The sequence below is a fragment of the Falco biarmicus genome, chromosome 5 (assembly GCF_023638135.1).
Source record: "Falco biarmicus isolate bFalBia1 chromosome 5, bFalBia1.pri, whole genome shotgun sequence".
Lineage (NCBI taxonomy): Eukaryota > Metazoa > Chordata > Aves > Falconiformes > Falconidae > Falco > Falco biarmicus.
The window spans coordinates 29,699,564-29,713,360 of record NC_079292.1 but is presented as its reverse complement, the minus strand read 5'-3'; the positions used below and the strand labels follow the sequence as shown (position 1 = coordinate 29,713,360).

The following is a 13,797-nucleotide window of genomic DNA, read 5'->3' as shown; positions in this document are numbered from 1 at the left end:
GCCTGCTGTGCCTCCCTGTGACAAAGGTCAGCTGGCAGGAGTGATTGGGCTCGTTGCCAAGTCACGATCCTTCAAGCTCTTTGCATGGCATCTTCCTAGCTTTGTGTTGATCTATAACCAGTGGTCCCCTAAGACTGCACACTCCTCAAAGCCTCTTTTTATACTTCAGGCTAGTCAGCAGTGCTTTTCCCCCTGCCACTCAAACTTTTTCTACTCTACAAACAGCTTTGAACAACCTTGTAGTAGCCTTAAGCAAGCATTACCCTGTGGCATTACTGTTGGGAGGAGCGTTCGTATTGTAAAACTGGGTTCCTGACAGACTTGCTTCAACAGAGCATTTTGTTGGCCTTCAAGCAGTGCCGATTGCACAGTTTCTTTCTGGCTGTTAAAAGCAAGGTCTTCACACAGCAGCTTGTTCCAGAGGCTACCAGCAGCCCTGGGAACCTCTGGGAGTGCGTGGAGAGCAGAGAGCTGTATTCCTCTCCCTGTCCCACTGGTGAGCATTTACAGCCACCCTGTCAATGTGTGGCTAGAAGAGGGGCTGTAAAGGTTCAGGCTCAGTGGGTTTTGTGATATTTTTTTTTTTTTCCTGTCCCAGTGGGTTCCAGATACAGTTTTCCCTGGTTGAAGAGTCAAAAGCAAATTGTGACTCTGATTTCTGCATTCTTGCTGCACTGACTGCTTCTGTGCTAGCTGTCTGGGTCAGATGTCCCTTGTGCCACTGTGAGGTTAGGACCTATCAAACCACAAGCATGAGCTGAGCGTCCTGTGTGCATTTTGGGAATGTGTCACCAGGACAGTCCAGCACAACATAGCTGTTCAGGACAGGGAATGGAAAACCCAGAATGAAGCCCAAACTGATAGGTAGCCAGGACATTGGAACTGGTGAGATTTGCTTCATCACAAGTCCTTTATTAGTTGGGTTCATGGCCACTCTGTCTACAGAGGTGCTTCTATATGACATTTCAGGCAATTTTAAGCTGTTCTCTGTCCAAGTACTTCATGATCCATTTAGCCTGGGAGACAAGGGGAGGTCTTCATTCAGCCTTAGTTAGGGAGATGATGGAGTTCCTCTGTTTTCCTGCTTGTTTTACAGTTTCGGTGTAACTCTTCCCTGCCTTCCCTCTAGGCTCGTGTAGGAGGAATGGAGTTCTCCCCAGGGATGGTCTATATCTCTCCAGACAGCCCTCTCAGCTTGCCAGCTATTGTCAGCATTGCGGTGGCCGGTGGCCTGCTCATCATCTTCATTGTGGCTGTGTTGATTGCGTACAAGCGCAAATCCAGAGAAAGCGACCTCACTCTCAAACGTCTGCAGATGCAGATGGACAACCTGGAGTCCAGGGTGGCACTGGAGTGCAAAGAAGGTAGGATGAGGAAGGAAAGCTGACACTGTGTCAGTGTTAGTAGAAGAGAGGCATCCAGCCACAAAGCCTTGAGCCAAAATATCACGAACAAAAGAGGCATTGAGCCCTGTGGGTATGGCTCAAGCCTGGACATAATCTGACTTTGCCTATTTTACCTGAGCCCAGCCTTCCTCCACCCTGTCCTAACTGCATTTGCTAACTTGCTGTTCAGGGAGAACCTTGGCACATGTCCCTGGGGAAAGGCTATGTTATAGAAAAGGTGAGACTGCTCTTGTCCACCTTCTTCTTCCTCTCCATGTATTTCTTCTCCAGTTTTACCTTAATCTCATTCCTGTGGGTCTGAGGGCCTTCCCCATCATGGTGAGGGAGACATGTACTGTCATGGCTGCATGAGTCGTTCCTTTTTTGTGTCAGCCTTTGCAGAGCTACAGACAGATATTCATGAGCTGACAAGTGATCTGGATGGAGCAGGGATCCCTTTCCTCGACTACCGAACCTACACCATGAGGGTGCTTTTCCCTGGCATTGAAGATCATCCAGTCCTGAGGGATCTGGAGGTAAGAAATCAACATCTGCTTTGGCTTCTCTCATGCCTCCCTGTTCTCTCCTGTATGCAAGAGATGTTATGCCAGTGGTGGGGAGGTGATGGCTTACAATGCTGTATCCTGCCAGGGGTGTGACAGCACCTCACTGAAAATCCAGGTTGAAAAGGGAAGATGATTTCTGCTATCTTAAATATTAAATTCTGTTTGACCATTCACCTGTTTGGAAGAGCCTCATAGATCTGTGTGCATTAGGTCTACTGCAACTGCATTAAGTTTCTTTGTGGTCTTCATCCTGCTGGGTTTTTGGTTTTTTTTTTTTAGGCTGGATTTGTTAGTTCCTGCTGTGCAGGGGCCAGGAAAAAAAGTTATATGGCAGAGCAGCGCACTTGCCTGTGTCACTCCAGCTTTGAATGACACTTATACTACCTAGAGGCCTTTTTTTTTTTGTGGCAACACCTATAGAAATAACCTGCTGTTGCTGAAGAAGGTTCGCCTTTGCTGTATGCTGTGGTTGTCAGTGAGGTCAGAAAACCACAGCATCAGTCTGCCCATACCCTGTCCACATCTGTCTCCTCCACCCGAACTCCCTGGACCACAGCAGTGGGAGAACAGTGAGACATGGCCTGGCACTGCTGAGGTCTACACTCAGCCTGCATTGCCTCACCGGCGATGAGGAATTTGATGGGACCCCGGGTGAGGTCTGCCCATGCTGCAAAACTGCTTGAGGCTTTGGCAGATGACAGGCTGTGCTCCAGGGGTACCTGGGCCAGAGAAGCAGGGGTACACCATGGCCAGGGCCAGAGGGTCATTGCCTGAGCTCTCTGCAAGGTCTTTGGCAAGCTCTGAGTTTCAGAGAGGCTCTGGCGTGGGCTGGTGAGATTGCTGGAGGCCACGACTGGGGCTAGTTGGCAGAAAGGAGGACCAAGAGCTGGCACAGGCGATACCATGCTTGGCTGGCTGCGTAATCAGAGGGGCCTGCTTGTCTTTACTCCTTCCCTTCAGGAGAGGCAAAATTCATCAAACCATATGGAGAGAACCATGAAAAAGCCTAATCTGTCAGCAAGGAGGACTTGTGGGATTGGGTAGGAGGCTGTTACACATTGACTACTGTGTATATTTGCCTTTGGGGTGCAGGCAGAGTGGCGTCGAGCTGCTTTCCCTCAGGAAAGAGGGGCTCACAACAAATAAGCACAAGAGGTGAGGGGTGATGAATCTCTCTCTCACATACGTATACGCACACACAAACACTTTTATTATACCCACAGCCAATTTCAATCCCTATATTCATTAACCTCAGCCAGCTGACCACAAAATAGCACCTGACCCCTACAGAGGTTTTAGCATGGATGCTCCCATGTGTAGATACATACAGAGAGACACAGAGCTAATGTTTCAATCAGCCACCTTTGATCTTGTCTTCCTTTCATTTCCTTCAACTATTTTTCCCCCCCTTAATCCTTTTTAAAGCTTCAACAGCTCGTTCAGTGTCAACATCTTTGGATACCAACATATCAGGGAAGGCAGCTCCCATTCTGCTCCCTCCTCTGTAGCACCTAGAAGGAGTTGCTATTTATGGCAAAAGGCCCCAGCATAGATCCCGCAGTGAGCGGTCTTACTTATTTCCAGCTCATTTGCCAATTAACTGCTTCCAGATGCAGTACAAAATACTTTTCTTGGGGTTTTTTTGTTTGGTTGGTTGTTTTTTTGTTTTTTTTTTTAATTCTCCATAATAACCCGGGGATAGACAATATTAAATGTTCAAGCAAGTGAGTTAAAAATAATTATTCGTGGGATGGGTGGTAGTGGTTGGTTGTCTCAAGCTATTTACTAAGTAATTTATTTGCTGTATACAAAAAGAGTTAAGAGCTTTAATTTCCAGAATGAAAAAGTAATGACTTTTTAAGGGCCCTTGCATTACGTGGTTGTTTAAGCATGCCAACTTGTTTTGGATTAAAGTGCCAAATCCGGTTGGTTATTAATACATACATCCCACAGCGACACATGTTGCTTTATGTTGAGATCCTCTAGCTTTCAGGAAAGCTTTTTCAAGGGCTAGAACAGCTTTGGCAACATGAAGGAATGAGTTTGGGGTTTTCTGTTTAGGCTCCATTTTTGCTGTAGCCAGAAGGATGGGAAATGGTAAAGCCTGCTGTAGACTGTGGAGCCTGGGGTCCAGTGTTGATGTCCTGAATTGTTCTATAGAAAAACTACTTCACCAGCCTTCCACAGCTGAGAAATATATTACAGACTTATCAACCTTTCTGTCTCTAAACTATCTCAGCTCCCAAGCACAGGGGTCCTACTGCAGTGGGATCTCCAAGAGACATCCCAACTCAGGGTGTCCTCACACACCTTCATATACCTAGTTCTTCAAACCAAGGCCCAGCTGCATGACCACCAACTCAGCCACTGCCTCACTGCATCTCTTCACCTACTCAAAACCTGACCCCAGGCTCTTTTCCCCATTCACTTTCTTGCTGCCTGTCATAACTTCTTAAAGCTGAACCCCAAATCTCTGTAAGCAGGCTTTTTTCAGGGATAAAAAAGAGGTTTTAGGTAAAGATAGAGTGAGACTTCACTTTGACCACAATAAAAATATAACATGGTATGGTACCACATCTAGGCACTAGCAATCTATTTTTGATGTACTGTTAAGAGAGGAAAAGACAGGACTGGACAAGAATAATCTGACTGTGGCTAGGAGGTGTCTCAGGCTTCCTAATCATTAGATGGTGTGTGGAGTCTCTTCTTTTTTACAGGACTATCCTGTGATACAGAAGGAAGGATTCACTAGCCTGCTAGATGCAAGTTCTTTTTTTTTTTTTTTTTTTTATTGTTTCTGCTGTTTGAAGCAGCTTTTCCCTGTCTCAGTACTGACTTCTTGATGTTAAAGTGTATTTGGAGGAGGGAGAGGAGCTGGAGGGATGAGAGCAGAGAGGTAGCAAAGGGGGTGTGACCAATTCAGGGAGGTCTGACAGCAGATAGTGAGGGAAAGGTATAAATTTCCTTTCTTCTTGTGCAGGTTCCTGGTTATAGGCAGGAACGAGTGGAGAAAGGCTTGAAGCTCTTTGCCCAGCTCATCAACAACAAGGTTTTCCTGCTGTCCTTCATCCGCACGCTGGAGTCCCAGCGCAGCTTCTCCATGCGGGACCGTGGTAATGTGGCCTCACTGATCATGACAGTGCTGCAAAGTAAGCTGGAGTATGCTACTGATGTCCTCAAACAGCTCTTGGCTGACCTCATAGACAAAAATCTGGAGAGCAAGAACCACCCCAAGCTGCTGCTCCGGAGGTAAGGGTGCCTGGGGCTGGAGTGAGCTGGCCTGGGCAGCCTGAGCCCCACTAACATAAGCATGCTGGTCATCTGGAGGAAAGGGGCAAATCTGCTTGATTTTTGTTTGTGCAGCAGGGTGTGAAATCAGGATGGTACACAGCCACAGCTCAGGGGACCCTATATGCCATGAAGCTGTTTGTAAAGAGGGTTAAATAAGGCAGACAGGGTTGAATGAGGATTGAATCGCTCTCCCTTTCTAGTTCCCAGCTCCTTTCAGACTTCCTGACAGAGCATGCCTCCTCTTCAAGGACTCTCCTCTTCCTCGCTTTTGAGCGAGTGTGTCTATAGATCTTGCTCCATCTCCTCCCTAACAAAAATGTAGTCAATGATTAAAAGCTACAGAACAAAACTACCTCTGGATTTTAATATGGATCTTCCATAAAGCTTTGTAAGGGCAGGAAGAGCCCATGCTTCTCCGTCCTTATTTTGGTCTCCTTGTGTGCTTGAGATGCTTGTTTATGCTTATGTTTCCTTTTGACCTGAAAACTCCAGTTGCAGTTGTAGGACCTGTACCACATGGAAGAGGCTGTATTATGTCCCTGGTGAATAGGTCAGTCAGTTGCTGATGTCTCCTGCCTGGGATGTGGACTGCCCTGCTTTGTTTCTTGTTCATGAGTGAGCTATGGACACCTGGAGAGTTTTTTGCAGCTGCATTGCCTGTCTTTCCCTAAGCAATGGTGCTGGGAGCTTGTTGAAGACAGTAGAAGAGCTGAGCAGGACAACAGAACAGGTTTCATACAGGGCACAAATTTGGATTAGTGCTTCTTGGCCAGGTCTAAGGTCTACACTCCACAGTTCCATGGGAACCCTCGGTATAGAAATCTGCTGCTCTGTCATTAGTGTGCTTTCCCTGCCTAGGGAAATGCTGCCTCTTCTCCCTTTAGGATCACATTAATCTCCTTTTCAGAGTCTGAACCATCCCTTCTGATTCAAGGACCCTGAGTGAAATCAGTGGAGACTTCTGGAGATGAATGGCCTTTGCCACTGCTGAAAGGCAACTTTGAGGAGTCCTCAGCTGATTACAATAGATGGCTTGGACAGGGAAGAGATCTGTGGTGCCTGCAGGGAGCTTTTCGTCTGCCCACTATGGAGCAGAAGGCACTCCCTAGCATTCAAGGCAGCAATGCCAGGGGCAGAGGTTGGACTTTGCTTTGGTGTCAGTTGACTCCCCGATGTGATTCAAGCCCTACAGCCTGGCTGGTGACCTCCCTTCCGCTGTCCCCAGGCTTCTTCTCTGTGCTTCTCCTCTGATGCTGAATGGCACTGCCTTCCTCCAACTGTCTCCTCCCTTCATTTTCTCCTTCTTCTTCCCCTTTCTCCATCTCTTTAATCTTCCCTGCTTTTCCATTTCTGTCTTGGCCTGAGCATCCCAACTTTCCTCTTTTTCCTTCTTCCAGCTCTTTTCTAATTCTAGTCCTCTTTTTTGGAAATGAAATGTGGCCCTTGGAAAGAGAGCCTGTGAACAAAGAAGGCACTTCCACTGTTCCAAGCTCTGAAAACACAAGGAGACGTTAGAGACATCTCTGACTTTTTGCTGATTTTTTGGGTTTTTTTAACTCTCTGAGTTTATGCTCCGAGATGGAGGTCCTGCACTGAGCAGCATCAGGACAGTGTCCTGATGAACATGTGAATAGCTCAATGCCTTGGGTCAGATGTTGGTGTGAGGTCCTCACACAATTATTTGAAGCAGGTGGAGTCAACTTGATGCTTCCCCTCTCCCTCCCTGTGAGTCTGCGGAAGGAAGGGAATCTTCAAACACCTTTCTGCAATGTTGGTTTTGGGGGTATTTGGCAGGAGGAAGGAGCTGGCTGGAATGATCTTCCCACCTCACCTGCGTCCAGTGTTTGTCCCACAAGACATCTGCAGCCTCAAAGCGATCAAGGTTGTCAGGGCAGAGAGCAGCACCACAATGGCATTTCAGTTCTTTTTTCTCATGGTAATGCTGTTTGCACTATGCCATGGGTTCCAGGTGTCACACCAGGGAGCGTCAGAAAGAGCACTCTTCTGGCTGATATTCCCTGAGAGAAGCTCAGACCAAGATAAGCATGAGTATTGCTGGAACTGATATCGCAGCATGACCCATGGAGGACAGCAGCTAGGTGACACTGACCGAGGGAAATATAGGGCAAACAGGCTGGTTTGGACGGAGGCAGTCTCTAGGCAGAGACAGAATGATGACCACTGCAAGCAAAGGAAACACAGCATTAATCTGGTAGCAAACTGGGACCATATCACCTTTCTCTGGTTGCAAGCAAGAAAAGAGGAGTGACAGAAAACCCCTGGTATCATTCCTCCCCGCACCATCCCCACTATTTAAGTGAGGATTTGCCCACAAGAACAGAAGAATCTCTGTGGAAACCAGGCTGAAGATGAACTGCATTTAGCTAGGGAAGGGACTGTCACTTGCTTTGTGTTGGTGTAACAGGGCACTGCTTTCAGGCAAGGTTGTTGGTTGGTTCCACACATATAGCTCCAGCAATGCAAACCCTTCCTCTTGGAAGTGTCACGCTCCAAAGGAAGCAAGATTAACTTTATGTTGAAGGGAACCTAAAAGGCAAGTTGCAGCCCTAAGCAAGAACCCCTGCATGGCTTTGGTGATAGCCAGAAGGAAGACTGACTGTAATTCATCCAGGCAGGGAGTCTTGCTTTCTTCTTGATCAACACCAGTGCATGTACCGGCACCAACACAGGTTTATCCTGTGCTCCTGGTGCCCACAACACGTTTACAGGTCTCAGTCAGTCCTTCTGTAGGAGAAGCTCACCCTGAAGACTCGAGATGGACTTTTGTTTGATTGAGAACAGAGTGTTCAAGGGCAAGAGGATGGGTTCTGTGAATGCACCACATTGACACATTGAAGACTATAATCACTCCCAAATGCCAGGGAGATGGTCAGAGCCAGATAACTATTCTCTGGTGATTTAGATCTGTCTGCCTTCAGTAATTATATAGCCTGCTTGTCATACAGCCTAACTCTCAGCTCCTCATATCTGACGGTTTTATCCTCCCTGAGCTCCTCTGAGAAGGTTCCATCAAACGTTGTCATCTCGCTTTTACTGATGGAGAAACTGGGAAACAGACATACGGGGACTTCCCTAGTCACAGGGATATCAACAGGGCAGTAAGGATTTGCCTGCAGGTTTCCTACATGCAAAGCGAAAGCAGAGAACCTAGGATGCGCTTAATCCTGATGGTGTCATGACAGACTTTCCACAGGGCTCCAAGATCTGGGCAGTAAGATGGACAAAGCAAATCTTTGACTAGCCCTTTGATATGACCAGCATGACTAATTAATTTCCAATTTATTTTTTCTCCTTGGCTGATTTTAGGACAGAGTCTGTGGCTGAGAAGATGCTCACCAACTGGTTCACCTTCCTTCTGTACAAGTTCCTCAAGGTAAGAGGAGCAGCATGCCTGGATGAACAGCTGCTTTAATACATTTCTTGTTGGTGAGGTTTAGTTGGGGCAAAAACTTCACGGGTATAAAGGAAAAGGATTTTTTTTCTCTGAAGGAGGCTCACTGCCTGATGGGAGAGGGACTGCTTCCTGATCCAGGGAGAACAAAGAAGGACACTTTGTTAGAGAGGCAGCCTGTCAGTCTTACTCCTGTACAGAGGTGAAATCTGAGGGTCAGTGCTGAAATGTGAATGATTTCAGAGCCTGTTGGAGACCTACATTGAAAATGCTCTCCTTTTATTAGCAGGCTCAGATCTCCATTACGTGGTGACCCATATTTTCAATGCACAGTGGCTGGAGATCTCCTCCCACCCAGTTCAGAACTGCTGAGTTCTGAAGAACAGAACAGAGACAGTGACTAGAACTGCAGAACAGTGCTGAGGCCCAGTGCCTCCATCATACCCAGTGTCTCCTTCATACTTACCTGCTTTACACACACTGTAACCATAACCCTGCTTGGTTTAATTTAGGCCTGAGCCCAAGCATTTCTTGGCATTAGGCTGTCTCAAGCCTGCCCTGGGCAAGGCCATGCGCGATCTAAGTACAGAGGGCTGGACACAACACCCCATGTCAACCTGACTGCTGCATCCAGAGCCCAGTATGGGCTGAGGCTGCTGCTGCTTTATATGCCAGTGGGAGGGGGAGGTAGCACTGGCTTTGCAGGACACCATCAGCAAAAGAGTGAAAGGACTTGAGACACCCCTTGAAGCCCTTTCGTTCTTCCTGGGGGGTCTCCTTGTGGTGGTGTGTAGTGAAAAACAGAGTCTTCCAGCCTTTGAGACCTGCCGCTGAATGCTGGGTGATGGCAGTTTCCCCATGGGGATACACACTGAACTCAAGCATGCTGATTGTGCAGGCACCAGACTTGGAGCCAGCCTTTTTGGCAAGAGCTGGGCTCTGCATCTCCCTCATTCCCAGTGCTGTTGCTAGATATCCTTGGACCTTACAGCCCCATTTGGACAGCGTGGCCATCCTCTGCCTGGCAATTCAAGGCTTTATAAATCAGTCCCATTCCCCTGAGCCTTTCCCAGGTGCAACCAGTCCAAGGATGAACACATGGGAAAGTTCTGAAGGTCCCTGGAAGGTAATTTCTGTGACTTCAGTATCAGATTCCTGCTTTCAGCTGAAAGGAAAGGATATAAGGAGGTGACTCCCTAAAGAACTGCTTTTATAATAGGCTTTTTTCACCCTACTCAGCTACTTGTCTTCTTGCCTTAGCCTGAACAGAGGCCTGATAAGGGCAAGAGACAGGCACACAGAAGCAATATGCTGCTGGCAGATAAGCTAATTAAGTGGGAGACAGGTGTAGGAACTGAGAAAGGGGCCACTTTGCTTCAGATTATTAACTTGTTTTTGCTGGGATCTACACCAGAGGAAAATGACCTCGCTCGTTGAGTTTGGACACACTGAAAGAGAGGGCAAGGTGGGGAGGAGGGGAGGAAGGATGGAGGGATGAAGGGGAAGGGAGCCAATAGAAGAAGCCTGAGGAAGAGTGCATGACAGCAAATGTGCAGAGGGAGTGCAGCAAGGGAGGAGAGGCTAGGAAAAGTGTGGGAAGATGAGTGCAGGGAGTACGAATGATGGGAATGAGAAATTAGGGAGAAGTGTGCTTTGCTGGCCCTGCCTGTGGGCTGCTTGTTGCTCTTCTGTGCTGGGCTCCACACATCTGACATCACTGATGCAACCATACAGATCCAGGGGCTCACCTCCCCTGGATCATGGAGGTGCTTCTGCTTGAGCAGCCCTATTTGCCTCCAGAATGAGAGGGATCAGGGAGACTGCTGACTCTGACCAGACACCCAGGATGGGGCATCAGCAGCCCATCTCCCTTTCAGAGCTGTCTTCCTCTGGGACCCATCCCACCACCTGCTCCAGTGCAAAGCTCTGGCCTGGTGGCCATCACTTGAACAGCTCCTACAAGGCTCTGCTAGCCCCAGCATTGCCAGGGAGCACCGGCACCTCTGTCCCATGAGAGGACATTCAAGAGGGCTGGTTGTGCTCTGTGGAAGTGGAGAGTCACCTCTCTTCCTAGGATGTATGGAATAAACTGATTCCCACTGATGCATTTGTCTTGAGTGGTTGGGGATGGCAAATCGTGGCAGTTATTGAGATGCTGTGTAGGTTGGGTTCTCACCTCTGCTCCTCCTGTTTCACCTCATGGTTGTCTGTCACCCCTGCAGGAGTGTGCTGGCGAACCTCTCTTCTCCCTTTTCTGTGCCATCAAGCAGCAGATGGAAAAGGGTCCCATCGACTCGATCACTGGGGAGGCCCGGTACTCACTGAGTGAGGACAAGCTTATCCGACAGCAGATTGATTACAAGACACTGGTGAGTGCTCTGAGGACACCTTCCTATGGACTTGTCCAGCCTCTTCTAGAAAAAGTGGATTTAGAGAAAAGAAGCCAGTGATGGGCATGGTGACCCTCTGGGACAATTCTTTCTTGCAACCTAGCAGGGTAACCCCTGATGCATCCCCTAACACAGCAAGGTTGATAGCTGCAGCATCTGCTTGCAAAGCAGATCTGCAGAGACAGCTGCTTCCAAGTTAATTCCATTGTGCCCAGAGCATCTTCAGCTCCCCAAAGGCCTTGCCTGTTCTCTGAAAGCATCTGCACTTATAGCTGGGTAGGCTGACAGTGCCAGTCCTTTACCATTCCTTGGATTAGCTGAGGTCCAGGAGCACTGGAAGACAGGCATGAACCTTGTATCATGAATAGGCCTGTGAACATGGAGACAATAGATATGGGCAATTTACTCTGTTCTGTTAGACAAAATGCTTCCCAGTATCTAACCCTTTTCCCTGGAGTGACATCCACCCTTCCAACATCCCTCTGAGTTGTAAGTCAAATGTAATAGTCTTCCTACATTAGGAAGGTGGGGTTGTCACTGCAAGTTGTCACCCCCTGGCAGGGGCATGATGCCCACGGTGGGGTTTCTTCCTCCTCACTCTTGGCCCCCAACCACCCGCTCCCTTCTCCCCGGTGCCCAGCACCAGGGCAGAGCTGCCCAGCGCCCAGCCCTGGCACACCAAGGGCTGGTGTTTGCTGGGCAGCGCCTGCCCAGGGCGGCAGCCCTTGGCCGTGCCGGGTGTCCCCAGCACGGAGTTCAGGCAGGTGGGCACCAGCCCCTTGGCCGCGGGACACGTGTGATCCCAGGGACACCCAGCTCAGGGCACGGCCAGCCCAGAGATGTCTGAGACCTTGTGGGCATCAGTCAGTGCAAAGCCTATGCCCTTATGCAAGTGACAGTAAAAATAGTTTTTATGAGGCTACATTGCAAGGAACTGCTCTAGAATAATACCAGGGGAAAAAAAAATAATCTGTTTCTCCAATGAAGATTTCAGCATCAAGGAATGTATTAGAGGTACACAGTGAAGGGACCTATTATATGTTCTCTAGAGCTAATGCAGCTATTCCTCTTGAGCAAGCACAAGTCAAAGAAAAATGAACTTGATTTAAAGATTTCAAGGGAAAGAAAATTAATCCCTGTCACTGAGTCATTTGCTTCAAAATGTAATTGTCTGCATAGTGAAAGACATAGGATCATAGAATCATGGAATGGTTTGCATTGGAAAAGACCTTAAAGACCACCTAGCTCCCACCCCCGCTGCCATGGGCAGGGACACCTTCCACTAGACCAGGTTGCTCCAAGCCCCGTCCAACCTGGCTTTGGACACTGCCAGGGATGGGGCAGCCACAGCTGCTCTAGGTAACGTGTTCCAGCAATGCAATTTCAAATATGCAGCTTTAGCTTCTACTCTGAAATTACATCATTTCCCCACCTAATTAAAGAACATCAATTAAGGAGCATTAGAGATCTCTTCTTAATGTAAGTGTTTGTGGGCCTTCACATTTTCCTGGATACACTAAATCCACCGAGCTTCTAAGTCTCTGCAGGAAGAAGAACACTAAGTCTTCAAAGATCCTTGTAATTTCTTTATTTCTCATATTCTTGTTCTCAGAAATGGTGCTGAGATGCTCTGAACTTGTCAGATTATTTTATTTGTGCCTTCAATTGAGGGATGTACATCTCACTTAACTTTAGCTAGCTTTGAGAGCTGTGTCCAGTTGATGTTAGTTCCTTGACCTGTCTTAGATCTTAGCTCAGGTGGGCTAACGCTAGAAATGCCTGCTTTTCTTCGATAACTACAGACAGTCTAGAGCTGAGCTTTGATTGAATCCAAGTCTGATGGGAGGCTAGACTTTATTCTTAAATAAGACTACGATTTTGTTTTGTGCATTAAAAACGTGACTTTTATTAAATCAGCAGCGTAGTTCTTTTCTATTACGTGTGGTTGTCTAGTAATTCAAAGGCCTGATCTCACATGGAGAGAATGAGCAAAAAGAAGAAAAATGCAGACACAGTGATCACTTTCACCAAAGGAAATCCCTCCGATCCTTTTAGGCTTGATATAAAGCAGCCAGCAAAGGGTAGTAATTATACATCAGCCTGAACAAAGCTGTCCTCCATTCGCTTTGTGTCGTTTGATGTTAATCAGCTCTCCCTCTTACATCTCAAGAGCAGACAAATATACCCTGATAGGAATCTCAGCAGATTTACAGAGATCAGCTTTGGTGAAGGAGATTAAGAAGAAGCAGACTATGAATAGGATTGTTCTTTCTTTCTGTTTCTCTTTATTTCTGTTGCATTTTGTCTTTCTACCTTCCTTAAGCAGTCCGTCATATTTTATTAAAAATATATAGCAATGGAATAAAGAAAGAACTGGTTCAGTATTTGTAATACAGGAATTCCCTCAATGTCTCCTGCTTTCTACCAAACACACCTGGTCACCACTGTGAGTTTGCAGTGTGTGTGTCTAGAATTCATTGGGTTGGTCACGTTTCATGAGTGCTAGATGACTTCCTGACTGAGTTAAATAACAATTCCAGCAGCGGAATGCATTGAAACAGGCTCTTTATTGTCATTATTCCAGAAAGATAAGGCTGGGGGTTCTTTTGAAAGGCATTTATTCTTTAGGCTTCATTAATCAAGACCAACTATTTTAAAACATGGTTTCAAATATAGTTTGAGTGAAAAGCACATCCAGAGAAATTGACTCATCCAGCAAGAAAAAAAGAAGACGGAGCATATTCAGACATTTG

At 47.3% G+C, this 13,797-nt stretch overlaps 1 protein-coding gene across 2 annotated transcripts in view; it reads left to right on the top strand.

Moving 5' to 3' along the window:
• Positions 1-13,797, top strand: part of PLXNA4 (plexin A4) — a 455,447-nt gene that overhangs the window by 405,119 nt on the left and 36,531 nt on the right. For both annotated transcript variants that reach the window (XM_056341131.1, XM_056341132.1), the window contains exons 20-24: positions 1,130-1,364; positions 1,779-1,921; positions 4,932-5,200; positions 8,570-8,636; positions 10,877-11,023. In XM_056341131.1, the coding sequence (XP_056197106.1) occupies positions 1,130-1,364; positions 1,779-1,921; positions 4,932-5,200; positions 8,570-8,636; positions 10,877-11,023 (861 nt within the window). The remainder of the gene's footprint in view (positions 1-1,129; positions 1,365-1,778; positions 1,922-4,931; positions 5,201-8,569; positions 8,637-10,876; positions 11,024-13,797) is intronic.